This window comes from Parus major, chromosome 2 (genome assembly GCF_001522545.3).
Source record: "Parus major isolate Abel chromosome 2, Parus_major1.1, whole genome shotgun sequence".
NCBI lineage: Eukaryota > Metazoa > Chordata > Aves > Passeriformes > Paridae > Parus > Parus major.
Window position 1 is genome coordinate 5,300,523 of NC_031769.1, and position 15,010 is coordinate 5,315,532.

The 15,010-nt window shown below is 45.3% G+C and overlaps 1 protein-coding gene across 2 annotated transcripts in view; it reads right to left on the bottom strand.

The window, feature by feature from the left end:
- The window catches only part of ACVR2B (activin A receptor type 2B), a 103,724-nt gene that overhangs the window by 11,737 nt on the left and 76,977 nt on the right, over window positions 1-15,010 (bottom strand). For both annotated transcript variants that reach the window (XM_015619911.2, XM_015619912.1), the window contains exons 3-9: window positions 12,035-12,144; window positions 10,340-10,491; window positions 8,868-9,011; window positions 7,636-7,779; window positions 6,625-6,773; window positions 2,951-3,065; window positions 1,377-1,515 (exon numbers count right to left, since the gene is read on the bottom strand). In XM_015619911.2, the coding sequence (XP_015475397.1) occupies window positions 1,377-1,515; window positions 2,951-3,065; window positions 6,625-6,773; window positions 7,636-7,779; window positions 8,868-9,011; window positions 10,340-10,491; window positions 12,035-12,144 (953 nt within the window). The remainder of the gene's footprint in view (window positions 1-1,376; window positions 1,516-2,950; window positions 3,066-6,624; window positions 6,774-7,635; window positions 7,780-8,867; window positions 9,012-10,339; window positions 10,492-12,034; window positions 12,145-15,010) is intronic.

The window sequence follows — 15,010 nt, forward strand, 5'->3', positions numbered from 1 at the left end:
GGGTCACTTAAAACTTTCCTTTTTCTCCAAGAGGAACCCAGGCTGTGAAGAGCTGCACTGGTGATCTGCAAGCTACATGTGCTGTTTACACAACATCACTTCTGAGCTGGAAGTGCAAATGAGGCTCAGTGTAACTCCCCATCATCTCAAAGGAAGCCTTCCCTCTGACTCAAAGCTGCTGTGTGTGGCACCTGGGGTATCTCAGCTGCCTGAACTGGCAGGGGATCACAAACATGACAGGAAAAATGAAAGTGAACATTTGGGGTGCCTCAACAGAGAAGGGCAATTCCTTCATGAGTGATCTGTGTACCACTGATTAACCCTACTGTGCTCCCAGCTCCCTGCTCCTCCAGCATTTTACCTCATTAGACTGTACATTTCTGTATTTCTGAAGATGAGACCTTCTGTTACCACACACTTATGGGAGGCATTTTAATTATAACCATGCTCCTCAGTCCTACTGTAATGCTAACAAAAACATTTCAAGTCTAAGTGAGGTGCTGTTGTTTTATGAACTTGATATTCAGTTCAGAACACCCATATCTATACAAGAAGAAAAAAGTTTGAGGAAACAGCCTTGGAACTATGACAATGATGTGACTTCTTCCCTGGCCTGCACATGGCAAGGGTCACTAAAGGACAGATGTGCTGACTGGAAAAAAAAGATGCCTCACTTTGCAGCACTGTTTTAGGATAAAAAAAACGGAGAATAGAGACACCGTGAAGTTCATACGTTTAGATCCTTCAGGAGAAATTGAGATCCTCCAAAGCTGTAAATGAAACAACAAACCTAGCCCTAACCCTAGGGCTGAGAGAGGCCTTGATCAGCAAAAGTCAAAGATCAATAACTAATGACTTACAAGATCAGGGAAATGGGCTTGCTGACCCAGGATCCTTCCAGCCCTGTGATCCTGCTGTTTCACTAAGGTGCTTTCCATTCAGGCCACCCCAGTGCCCTGCAGCAGCGAGGTGACAGCCAAGCTGGCTGTGTGGCTCTTCTCAGGAGCCCAAGGCATGCCCTAGCCACAGGCAGGAATGCAGAGAGCAGCACTGAGCAGGCTCAGGAGTAAAGGACACCCATCCTGTAGGCATCACCTTCTCCCTCTGAATTCCCAGCAATTTGCAAGGTAACCAACATGGTAAAAAGAACTTTGAGACTTGAGCACTTACAAAGGTTATTATACACAGAGACACCTTATATATAATATATAACACCTTATATTAAAAAACAAATAAAAACCAGGCTAGCTACTTTTAATAAAAATATGCCATTGATAATTTTTTTTAATTTTAAACAGAGGCAGATCCATTCTCTGGACCACTAAACCACACTGAAACAGAACCCTCCCCAGGGAAGAGAGGATGTGTATTCTTACCATCAACTGCTCTACATCTGGAGACTAGCTCCCACAACACCAGTCCCATTGCATACATGTCTATCCTCAGGAAGGCGTCTCGTTGGAAGTTGATGGCTCCCTCCAACACTTCGGGAGCCATGTACCTCCTTGTTCCCACCTACAGGGAAAAAACACAGCTCAAGTTACATTGCATTTGGGCCCCTCAGCCTCTGCTGCTTGGAGGTGAGTGACAGATGGTTTCATTAGCCTGGAGGCCACTGCTGCTAAAGGTGCACCTCGCTCGAAAAACAAGCAAAGGGGAGCTGTTTCTTCTGACACCGATTCTCATTAAGATCACTCGAGTCCAGATAAGCTGGATGAAGGAGGAAGCCAAAGTGCAAGGCTACATGTGTGATGCTCATTCAGTGCACGCTGCAGGTCTGCATCCTGCTGCATGCTGCTCCAGCAGCACGCCCTGCATGAGAAAATGCTGTCTTTGGAGACATGCAGAACACCCTGAGGTTAAGCCTGACTTGGTTATCCTAATTGTTGAAAGTTTAATCCTCTTTCACTCAAAAAAACCCAAAAACAAATAACCCAACAAAAAATTACAAACCCAAAAAACAACCCCAACAAAAAAAAAAAAAAAAAAAAAAAAAAACAGAGAAGAGAAAAAATTATATATCCTGAAGTGGTAGTAAAAGGTGTTGGTTTGACAGCCCCAGATTAAACAAGTCCCCTGCTTCCACAGAAGCAGTAAAGCATGAATCCCAGCTTGCCATGGTTTGGAAAAGATCTCCACTTGTTTTGAGGGAGTTCAGTCCTCATTATCGTGTCTCCATTGTTATGTTTAGAATAGCTCATAACATAGGAGATTAGACAGGACAGAAAGGGAAAAGGCACTTTTTTTTGGAATTGAAACAATTTTAATAATTTCCTTTAGGGAAATTCTCATCTCTTCTTGCTGTTAGCTGAGGCATTAGGGGCAGAGTGAAGCCATGATACAGAAAGATGTGCAAAATACTGGAAAAGTCAAAAAAGGTGACAAAGATGAGGAAAGCTGAGTAAGGCTAACTCAGAAGAGTGTCCATTCCTTCTGAGATAAAGGTAAAAAATGGAGAGGAAATTGGAGATGAGAATTCAGAAAGTGCTGGAGGAACAAGGAGGGGATGATGGACTTGCTGTCCAGGCATGACAGCAGAATGAGAGGCTGCTTGCTGCAACACAAAGGCAAAAAATTAAGAAGCCATAAAGTGTAGTATATTGTTTACATACACAGTGCACAGCCAGCTGTGCCAAAGGTCACCCTAGCAGCCAGCCTGGCTGGATTCTTAAAATTAAATTAATAATTTTAGGATTATTAATATTTGTATTGTGGTATCAGTATTAATATTTAGGAGCTTTAATATTTGTGTTACAGCCTAGAGAAGTGGAATGTGCAGCAGACCAAACTCCCCATGTAAAAAAAGCTCCTAGAATTTATTTCTGAGCCAAAGTTTTTATGGAAAAAATACATATCTCAAAGAAAATTAAATTCATCTACACAAACTAGCCCCCACTCTAGAGAAGCTATGGCAAGGCCAACTTTTTTAAAAGTTAAAGGTAATGATTACCTGTCCATGAGTGTCCCCTGGAGGTTTTCCAGGTTCAAACCGTACGGCCAGTCCAAAATCAGCTAGTACAGCTGTCAAGTCGTTCTTGAGCAAGACATTTTTACTCTTGAAGTCCCTATGGACAAGCCAAGAAGTAAGGGAAGGGTTTATCATGGCATGTATCTAAATCACCCTGCAGCTGTAGGCTTAGCAGCTCCCAGTAAATCAGTTCCTTTCTTCCCCACATTCTCAGCATGGCCAGTGCTGTAAGCCTGGCTGCTCCTCACTGCCCTTGTCCCTAAAACATGACCAAGCAGCCCTGAGCTGACCAGCACAGAGTCAGCCAAACTCTACAGTGAATCAATCTCAAAATAAAATCTGATCTGAAGGGGCTCTTTTAATTGGAGCAAGCTGTATATGAGGCACCATTTCATGCTCCAAATGCCATCTCTGGACCCCCATCTTCTGGGCCCTTCTTACTCCCAAGAACAAAATCAACTAATCTTTATCCTAGTAAGGATGTTTACTCCTATCTACAAAATTAGATCTTTCTGGAAATCAGCAGATGCTGGAGATGCTGGTGAGACTGTCTCCACCCTGACTACATGCTTCAACAGGCTTTTGCCATAGTCATCTATTAGCCTTCTGTTGTAATTGCTGGATTGATCTTCCCTGGAGAAATCAGAGGGTTGGAAAGCAAGCAGGGAAGGGAGTGAGGCCACACTCAGACACGCTGTCAGGGCTGGAGCAGGCAGCTGACAGGCAGGTGTAGGAATTTACAGTAGAGGTGGTGGGTCTGTGCTTGAAGGGGACATTTGTGTCAGTCCTGTGCTGCAGTGGCATCATTTCAGGGCAGCTCAGGTAAATCTGCAAAGGCTGGGAAGGGTGGGGGTTGGAGGAAGATCACACTGAGATGCCTAACCAGTCGAGCCGTGTTCCCTGGGCTTCCTGCATTTTCATCTGAAAAGGAATGTTTGGCAATCTAATTAAATTACCGACCTTAGACAGCAGATGGCAATTGTCCTGTATGCTCAGCATTATAACTTCCCTATCATCAATTCACTCGGTGACCCTGCTGATTGCAGGACACTGCAGGCCTGCACAAAATAATTAATGAGGGCAGATACGATTGTTCTGCACTAGAGAGACCTGTCAAAATTCTTTGTGAAGAGAGAAACTGCTGGACCATAGAGAAGGGGCTGCTCCCTGCAGTCTCAGATGCCAGAGCATCAGCTCAAAGCACTGCAAGCAAAATTCATCCTGTGCCACCCAGCCCCTGACTCTGAGCTTAAAATATCAGAAGAGAGGATTTATCCTTTCTAAGCTAAACACAGCATGATGGGCATTTCTGGCTTGAGGATTAAGATGGGGGAAGTGGATGTGAAGTTGGAGGGCACTGTGCAGCCAGTGAACCCCAGCAGAAACCAGCCTCCATCACCTCTAGGGGTTCAATACAGCTTTGCAGAGCCTCCCAAACTTCAGAACCCCTCCATTACACAGAAAAACTGCATTTCCCACTATCTGTCATCCTACAGACTGTCTGCTTCCATGCTATAGCAGCTTCCCCACAGGCTTAGGAAACAGCCATCATCTAATGCTGTGGATAAACGCCTTTGCTCGTTCAGCTTTAGGGGATTATGCCCTCAGGATGGTACAGATTGTGCACGAGATTTTTGCAGAGCAGTGGCTCGATGAGGACCACACAGAAATTATCAGGCAATCTGCCTGAATGATGTGGCTCCAAGGTGAAACAAGATGCAAACCAGCATTACTGTATGGACATGTGCTGCTGTTGCTGACCTGCAGTGCCCTTTGGGCATGCAACTCTTAACTCCTACATCGTGATATATGATGCAGGGATTTCCCTTTGCAATTCTATTTTTTTCCCCCATGTCCATACATTTCCCCATTTTTCCATGCTTTCCTTCCTTCTTTTCACAAACCACTTTGAACTGGCAAGTCTGAGCTGCAATGCAAATGTATCCAGGTCAGGGAGAAGGATTTAATCCAAGCTGTGCCAAGTAGAATTCCCACTATATCAGATGCATTAGTCCGTTCTAAAACGGTCACTGACAAAGAAAAGTGGCATGAAAAGAAGAAAATATTTTTTTTTTTTCATATAGCACTTCAAACTAGGGAATACAGAACAAGCAGACTATGAGTAATGGGTGAGTTAATTCAATTGAGACATTGGAGATTTTATTTGCAGCCTCCACGTGGGGGCACTTTTGCACCAACAAGTGATTCCATAACCTTAATCCTCCCTGTAGTGCCGGGGGCCAGAGAGGAGTTGGCTGAACCCCTGCCCAGCAGTGACTGGGGAGTTCCACCTGGCAACCCCAGCATCTCCATCCGTGTGCACTGTGGGAAGCCATTCAAAAACACCCCCCACGCCCCCCTCCCCAGATTTAAAATGCATTTAGTGCTTTCTTTCAAAAATAAAATTAAAAGGAGTGGGGTAATCCCAGGGAAATCCCTTGTGTCCTGAAATCCCTCCTCCACTAGGTATGTGCTAAATTCACACAAATGCTGCATTCTCCAGCTTTTATCACTTGCTAAATGGACAGGGACACTAATGAGCACGGTCTGTTGCTTTAAAGCCTTTCTATAGCCTTCCTCCATTCCCCACCCTCAGGAATTTTCATCTATAAACCACTGCCTTTATTCTACAGGGACAAATGTCAGGGACACAGGGGTCAGCTCCAGGAGCAGCACAAAGGCAGCTGCAGGTTCTTTCAAAAGCCCCCAGCTCTTCTGAACTTTCAGGTTTGGGGAGGTGGGGTGTTTTGGGGGCAGGGATACCCAGGCAAATACAGGGATTACTGTGCCATAGATGAAGCCAGGCCTGCTAGATCGGGTACAAATTGCTGCAGCTGGAGGTGGGGTTTAAGTCCCTCCTCGATGAAATGCGGTGGGCGGCGGGGGAGTATGGCCACGGATTACAGCCTGTAAATCCCTTCTGGAAATCTCCCCCATCCTACCCTGCCATGAGCAAACCACTCAGAAGAGATGCTTTAGTCTAGGGCAAGCAGTGTGGGGCTCTGGAGAAGGGCTAAAGCGTGAGGATGGTTTAACCCAACTGCTTTCTTGCTGTCCCCTCCACACTGCCACCAAGGTGGGTTGAAGCGTGTGCCAGGAGGTCTCAGGGGCAGGGTGGCATCTGCTGTGGTGTCTCTCATAAGCACCCTGGCACGGTTTGGGCCTTGTAAAACTACAGGGAAAAGTAACCAGCAGCCATTTTCTGAGTGTCCACAGTTTCTCCATTTTTCACCTAATGATCAAAGGCTCCGTGGGAAGAAACACAGTGAAGTTATCAGTCTAAATCAGGGAAAAATAGGGTCCAACTCCTGGAACAGCCACAGAAATACACTACAAGGTCATAATATGATGATATTATCAAGCCAACTCCTTTCAGAGTGGTTCTGCAGCAGCCAGAATTCCTTTCCCACCACAAGGGAAGAGCTGATGGAAGAGGGGAGCCCTTACTCTTCAGACATTTGCCATCAGCCACTACCAACTATGCTATTCCACAGGCAAGACACTTACTTGCCCATCACCATTTTATATGTAGTTGAAAAAAAATTGTCTTAGCACAGGATTTTCTGGGTTAAAAAGCCTTTACTCCCTAAAAGAACAACTTCCTCCTCCATTCAACAGCATCATTTCAAAGACAGTGTCTACGAAAGAGGCTTTACCTGTGTGCTATGGCAGGTTTGTGTCCTTCACCTTTGCACCAGGGGACATCTTCATGAAGGTAGGACAAGCCACGGGCCATTGTTTCTGCAACATGGCAGAGCTCGTTCCAGCTGATAATGTTGCCCTTCAGGTAATCTGTCAGAGAACCCTGCAGAACAGGACACTGTCAGTTCTTAACCATAGACCCCCTCTGTGTGACAGATGTGCCAGCTCATCAGTTTAGAGAATGGTTTAGAGAATTCTTGAAAAATCTGAGCCTTGATTTAACGGGGCGGGGGGAGAGAAAAATCACTACTGAAAGTAAAAAGAAGAAATAAAAATCAGAAGCGTCCGTGAGTTTTCAGCCCTTGACAGCACAGACCTCCTGATGTCTACTTATCTGCCAGGGGACGGGAGGGATGTAAGGAAAGGAAAAAATCATCTTTAACCAGAGCAATTCATCTAACCTCAGCAAGGGGAAAGCCTTCCATGCAAGATGAAGCATTGTATTAGCTGGCTGTGGCAATGATTGACTCAAGTAGACCTTGGATTTAACAGGGGGATAACACTGCTGGCTCAATCCCAGATTTGCACGTTTGTTTTAAGTGTTAGTCATGCTTTATAACTAAAGCAATCCATGAAGTGGGAGATGTGCCCCAAGCCTCAAAAGCAAACATGGAGCCCATCTGCAAGGGGCAAGGTGGGTCTGCGAAATCTGTCTCACATGATGCTTATCTATGCACATCAAGGGATGGTGACCACAACAGATGTGAGCTGTGGCCTTTTGTGCCTCTCTCTCTTCCTAAATCCCACTTTTATTAATCCTTTGTTTGTGTAGGAAAGCCTTGAAAACTAAAGGAAGGCTCTTTGAAGCATGGGAGCAGGAGCACTTTGCTGCCACAGAGTCATGGCCCATCAGGAACAGACTGGATAGATTACACAGATTATAATCCTGCTGTACCACAACTCCCTCTCTGCCTTCCCAAAATGTGCATGCATTGATATATATGTGCAATATAATGATACATTACCTTGTCATGGAAAGCTGTGATCAGCCAGAGCTCTGTCTCCAGGTTTGTCCCCCTTTTCTCTGCTGCGATAAATTGCAAAAGGTTTTCATGCTTCATGCCAGGAGTGTTGAAAATCTCCCTCTCACTCTGCCAAGATTGCTTATCCTGAAGCAGGGAGAAACGCACCATCAAAGATCATGCTTCCCTTTAAAGCAAACAGCTCCTTCAGTTCAGTCAGAGCTGCTCACACTACTCTAAAAATCATGCTCCAGTGTTAGGATGTGATGTATCCCTTCAAAATGAGGCTGTTTTCCCTAAAGAAGAAAGACAACTTGCTGTCCTCAGTCTCCCCTCTCCAAAATTATCCTCAGCTGTTCCTAAAGGACATGTGTGGGGAGTGGAGAGGAAGCCAAACTCAACCTTACTGAGAAATAAGATTTTTCAAGATTTCCTGAGGATACTTGCAAGAAGAAAGCCTGTGCATACAGCACCCAGGATCAACCTTGTACTGTAATTGTTGCAATTGCAAAATCTAATCTGGGCTCTATTGAATATTTACTGGTAGGTCACAGCTGGCTTGGACAGAAGATGTGCAGATCTCCTTTAGCAACACTATGACAACAAATACGAGGTGAAAAACTAAAGGAGACAGTGGAGGAGCACAAAGATGTTTTAGTCATTTTTCTTTCACTTGACTTTTGATTGCTGTACTCTTTTCATCTGCAGTTCCTAGAGAATCAAGTCAGGAGTGTTCAAAGGTTTCCTAGAGCAGAAGACAGGAGCTGACAGAAAGGCTGCAGTGCAATTTGCTTTCACAGCACCAGGGCTGTGCCTTTGGAGGCTGTAAACTGCTCACCAGGTTTGGATCCAGATTTACAACCCAGCCAGGCAGGACACACAAAGCCGAGGCTCTGGCTCTTTGTGTGCACTCTGGGCACCACAGCTGCACCCTGCCTTGCTGGATTTTAACAACACAGACATTTCCAGGGAAGTTACCATACCCTGTAGATTTCAGAATGTGCTTGTTTTTGCCCTTCTTGCAACAAGTGCTACTACAGGAAGCATTTGGTAATGAGATAACGCAGGAAGAAGTGTAGGAAGAAAGGGTCCTTGAACTTTTTCCCCCAGCAGAAGAGCCCAAATGCATCTTTGTTATGGTCTCAAAAACCATAATCTCCATAGGCACTTAAAGCATCTCAGCACTGGTGAGAAAGCCTCTGGCAAGTAAGAACCCAATGCAGTGCCCCTCTCACCTGAATAGGGAAGATTTTCACTGCTACGTAGTCGTTCATCAGCTGAGCCTTCCACACGCAGCCAAAGCGTCCCCTTGCCTTGATCTCCAGGAGCTGCAGGGGCTTCAGACCAACCAGGGGAGAAGGGGGTGGTGGGCCAGGATCCTGCACAAGAGAAAAAAACACTGTCACAGCTGAAGCTGGACCATAAAATAAAGGGAGGGGAGGAACTGAGAGACTGCACATGGGAAAAGAAGCATGGAGAAGTGACGTTTATTTAATACTAATTATTCAGGTGTACTGTTTGCAGCAAGAACAGCCTGAAATTCCCTGTCTTGCTTGCTCTGTAAGGTATTGGTATAGAACACATATAAAAATCTACACCTCCTCCGTGACACTACTGCCTGGCATGCTCTGGGAAAATCCTGAATTCTCCTGTGTTTTCAAAGCAAAAGTTATTTTGGGCTGTGAAGCCCTGATGTCCTCAAGGCTACCTCCTGCCAAAAGTGGGAACCTTTTGATCTCTGTGACTAGACGCCCAATCCAAAACCTCCCACTGCTCTTCACTACATTAGCATGTTCCATGTCACCCCAGTCATGGGCAGTGAACAGCTCTGTCAGCATCATACAGATCACATCTGTTTCAACTCTGCATTTGTCCAGCAGAAAAATGCATCCCTGTAGAGCATGGGGTTGGAGCTCTGTTCTACCTGCTTTCAGATGGGAAAGGTTCACAGTATCATAGAATAGTTTGGGTTGGAAGGAAACCTTAAAGATCATTCAGTCCCAACAACCCCCCTACCATAAGCAGGGATACCTTCCACTAGGACCAGGTTGTTCAGAGCCTCATCCAGCCTGGACTTGAACACCTCCAGGAATGGAGCAGTCACAACTTCCCTGGGCAACCTGTGCCAGGCCCTCACCATCCTAACAGGGAAGAATTTTTTCTTACAATCTAATGTAAACCTGTTCTCTTTCACTTTTAACCCATTCCCACTTGTCCTGTCACCACATGCTCTTGTAAGAAATCCCTCTCTGTCCTTCTTGTGGTCTCCCTTCAGGTACTGGAAGGCTGCAATTAGGTCACCCCAAAGCCTCCTGCATCCATTCTCTGAGGGCTCATAAAACCTGAGCTTCATCAGGGAAAGCATCTTCCCTCCTTTCATGAAGCTGGCAGGAACTTTATCATATCTCAGATCTCTGATGCTCTACAGACTTGGCTGAAATCAGGCAATGGGTCAGTGTTTGGTAGGAAAGGCTCAAGACAAGCAGGGCTGTCTAATTCCTTCCCTCAGCTATCTCAGACATGGAGGTAACCCCACCTAAACCCATCAGTCTGACACGTCCATGGAGGCCAACTGTGCCACCAGCTTCAAAAAGCAGAGAAGAAGAGTTAGGCCAGCTGAAAAGAGAATCAAAAGTGTCTGTGAACATACACCGAGCAGCCCCCGTGCCTCCTGCAAGGCCCAAACAAAGGGGAGCGACCCCCTCACCTCAATGATGTCCACGTGGCCGTAGGGAGGCTTGCGGTGCCGGTACATCCAGAAGGCCAGCAGGATGGCCATGGACAGCACAGCAATGGGCAGCAGGGAGTACACCAGGATGTTGAGCAGGGAGGGCGTTGGAGGCGGTGGCTCGTATATGACTGTGAGAAAAGAGCAGGGTAAACGAGGGAAAAGCACTGTCAGCTGCACATCCAGAGGCAACCAAACCTCATCTGTCCCTCCACTCCAAAGCTGGCAATGCTGGCTGGCATGTCCCATCACACCCAACAGCATTAATAAGGCTCCATGTTTTTCTCCACTCTGTAGAAGTAATGCTAGTGATGGAGTTACAATGGTCCAAACCACACTTTGCAAGCTGAGCCTCCATCTGACCTTTATTTAAGATAGGTATTTCTTGTTGGGATACATAAAAGCAGAACATTTCCTCTTCTTAACCCTTCCAAATGTATTAAGAGAGCACAAAATCCCTTGCAGCGTTGCTTTACCTTTCACAGTGATTGACAAGTTGTCAGTTTTTAGTAAAATGCTGCCGGAGCCACAATCAAATGCACTATTCCCACAGTAGTGCTTGTTCCAAATTACATCAGTGCAGTTGAGACACAAACAATGGGAATACTAAATGGAGCCATGTTGCTATGTTGGAGACAGGGAAGGAAAAAATAGCAAGACTTGCCAAATTAAACAAAAAACTGTGAGAGAAAGAATATTTGCTACTAGGTTGCTACGGGTACATTAATAACAGGAGATAATATAACCCATGTAAACAATTAGAAACCTATCAGGATAGCCCAGAAAAATCTGATAAAGGTCTGTTGGAACATCTCAGTAAATGCAGGTAGTTCAAACCAAGCTAAGGAAAGGATTCACCTGTTTTAATAGTATTTATTGAATGATATTTTAAAAAGTATGCACCTAAAAGAATCATTGTTTTTCTATTAACCTCTGAAGAAGGCCCTGCTATTACTTTTCTTCCTTGATGCATATCCAGATTCTGAAAGCTGACACACACACCCTTTCCCTTTCAATCCCCAGACCAACAAAACAGAATCCAATGCAAAAATCCCAGATGCTGAAGGTATCTGGAGACTCATGACCTATGAACTTAATGAGGAGGGCATCAAGCACCTTTTAAGAGTTTGAGGCTCAATCTGTGCTATATAAATCACTCTGTCTTCTTGCCCTTGTGTGGGATTTTGTTTAGTAATGTCCCACACTGAGCTGTCCACCATAAAGGAAACCTAACCCTTACTGATGGTATCCAAAGTGTTGGTACAGCGTTGGCCATAGAGTAAAACAGCCTTAAAACACTATTGGTTAAGAACTGTAGCAAAAGGATTTCTGACTTCATAACCAAGACATCCAACAACTCAGTGTTGACATGAACTGGATCAGAGGAGGTTTAGGACAAATATTAGGAAAAGGTTCTTCACCCAGAGGGTGCTGGGGACTGGAAGGAGCAGGCTTCCCACTGAAATGGTGACAGCACCAAGCTCAAGGAACATTTGGACAACACTCCCAGGCTCATTGTCTGAATCTTGAGTGTTTCCTATGCAGAGCCAGGAGTTGGACTTGATGATCCTTGTGAGTTCCCCCCAGCTCAGGACATTCTATGTTCCTACTAAAGTCCTTGGAAATTGGGTCTTGAGGAAGAGACCCCAACTCCCCGTCCTCCCAGTCACTCACCTTCTGGGCCGGTGACTTCAGGCAAATGGGTGAATTTCTCATTGCAATAGTTGCCCTCGCAGCAGCAGAAAAACACCTGAGGGTTTTCTTCTGTGGCTACACACTCCTGCCTGTGCCAGGGAGGGACAGACACCGAATGAAGGGGAGAGAAAAACATTGTCAGCCAACTCCTGCCTGTCTTTGGGAGCCAACCTGCCCCAAATTGTCTTCTCCACACACCTTTTCCTAGAGCTGCGCTGCACAGAGCAGCAGCCACCACCTACCTAAGACAAGCTGGCACTCAAATACCCCAGTGGATAGCAAAGACCCTTGAAAAGACTGCAAAGGAAACAAATGTTTCCATATGTACTGCGGGCATTAGATGGTGAGTAATAAATAACAGCCGCTGCTAACAGAATGAGAAGGAGAAAAATGACAGAGAGACGCCTCAGTCCCTGAGCAGTGACTTTCCCACAGCCCATATGAACGCTGCCAGGGCAGAGAAGTATTTGATCATGCAACTAAAGATTGTGCTATAAAGCACACATGACGAGGACTGAGCTAAAGCTGCTCCCACAGCCTTAAACATCACCAGCTCTGCAGGCTCGAAGGGCACCAGAGAGCAGCAGCAACAGCAGGAGGCAGCTGCGGGTCTGAGGGCATGCAGTGACAGTTCCAGGTAATGGCTTTAGGCTGAAAAAGGGCAGGTTTAGGCTGGATATTAGATACAAATTCTTTACTGTGAGGGTGGTGAGGCACTGGAACAGGCTGTCCAGAGAAGCTGTGGATGTCTCATCCCTGGAAGTGTTACAAGGCAAGGTTGGATGGGACTTGCTGGAACTAGATGATCTTGAAAAGTCCCTTCCAACCCTTACCATTCAAGGGCCCTGTGATTCTAATTTTGTTTCTGGGGCTTTTAAGTTTAATTTTCAAGTGCCATCTCCTTCATAAAAAGCTTATTTCTGCACAAAAATCTTTACGAAAATCAGGTTGCAGCTCTCATTTTCTGCCTCTTATCCTGGTAGTGCTACAGACTTCCCAGCACTGAGATTTCCTTCCACATTGTGCAAGGCCTTAGGGGACTTCCATGGATCAAACCAACTCCACTTCCACACATCCTCCCTCTCCCCACAGATCAATGCCAAAAAGAGATGTGCAGTGATTTTTGCAGTACTCTAGCTGTCACTTCTTTCTGTTTCTTAAATGCTGCTTCCCTTCCCTGCCACCTTTTGCTGTGCTACGCTCTGCTTTTAGTTATTAGGCTTGCAGAGCTGCTCTCCACAGAGAACTGTATCAAACTATTTCCTGAAGCCCAGCTAAATTATATGCATAACTTCCTTCCCTCGACCACTTGGAGGAAGTAGCAAAACAATCATATGCGTTTGACATTATTACTCATTTCTGAATCCATGCCAAGCTTCCCTTTCTGTGTTATCACTGACATACTGCCACAAGAAGAATGGAAAGGTCTCTCTTCAATCCTAGCACTGGGTAGTTTTCAGTGCTTTATTCCCTTTGGGGGAAAAAACTGGTTATAGCCAAAGTGTCTCCTCCAAGGTCTCAGCTGGGAAGCACTTGGTTTGTTTTTCAGGCTCTCATTTTTTTCAACTTCAAAGCTAAAAAGGAGCCATTTGACTTATCCAAATGAACAAAGATGTTTCAACAAGTTAAACAACGTTTCCAGATGCTTTTTCGTGAAATCAGATAACAAGTCCTTTGGATTTAACAGCATCAGTGTTGGAGCCTTCAATCGAAAACACATCCTTTGCAAAATCTGTTGGTTAAAAAATCAAGCTAATGAGTGAAAACAGCCAGCTCCACATCTGCAATTCATTATCTCTGTCTCTGGAGTGAAGCCATCCAGGTATGCATGACATGTTACACTCAACCTGTCTCTTATACACATCTAGAGTGAAGCCATCCAGGTATGCATGACATGTTACACTCAGCAAATACTACAAGTGAGACAGTGGGAGAGAATGACACATTTTTCTGTGGCAGTGAGGGCACGTTTTGGAGCAGTTCACGTGCTCTGCAGGAGAATGTGAACATGACCTCTCCGGCAGGGCTGTGTAAATAAACGAAAGCACACAAGTCGATTTTTAAACACTACCTTTTTCCTATAACCTTAAATGTACATGTGCCACGTTCTTGCTTCCTCAAGATAAAGAACAGAGTAAGGAGACGTCACCCTCAACGTCCCAACCCTTGCACTCCAAAATTTTTCCACATTCTAGGGACAAAGGGGGCAGCGCTCAGCACATCCCAGCACGCGCTGCCTGTGCTCCGAGAGCAGCAGCCAGCAGAACAGCACCATGCCCTGCATCCAGGGAGACAGAATACAGCTGCATCTGCCAAGGCTGCTCCCAGAAACTCGGCATCCAAAGGTGCCAGGGACACAAAGAGCGTCAGCACAGGGCTGCTGATCGAAAAATCATCTTCTTAGCCATTTCTGCCACCTTGGGATGCAACACTGCCTGCATGGAAGTCTGCCAAGGGCACTCAAGGGAAGAGACAGAATGAAAAGGACTGCATTTAAAGAGGCTTTATTCCTTTATATAATTAAAGCTAACCTTTATTTTAAATGTTGCTTTTGATACTTGTACTGTTTTTTTAATTCTCAAAAGGTCTTTTAGCTTTGCCCTGGAACTTGTGGCTTTGAAAAGTCAGGCAATGGGATACTGGATGCTCAATTCTAGGGCTGGAAAAGGCTGGCGAGGAGCCCTGGAAACTTTTTACCATTGTAACAGAGCAACACATTATGACAAAGTTTAAGAACCACTACATCCCTGCAGAGACACTCAGTGACAATACAAGTGTCACTGGATATGAGAGCCGGCACTGAAAGGAGAAATCTGTTTACAGTAAACACTTCTGCTTGGAAGTAGGAAACTACAGTGACCTTTTGTTCTCAGAAGAATCGGCATTAAGATGACTAATGGGTCAAGGAGGATTGATTTATTGGGAAAGAATAAAAATTTAACTATATATAGAGGC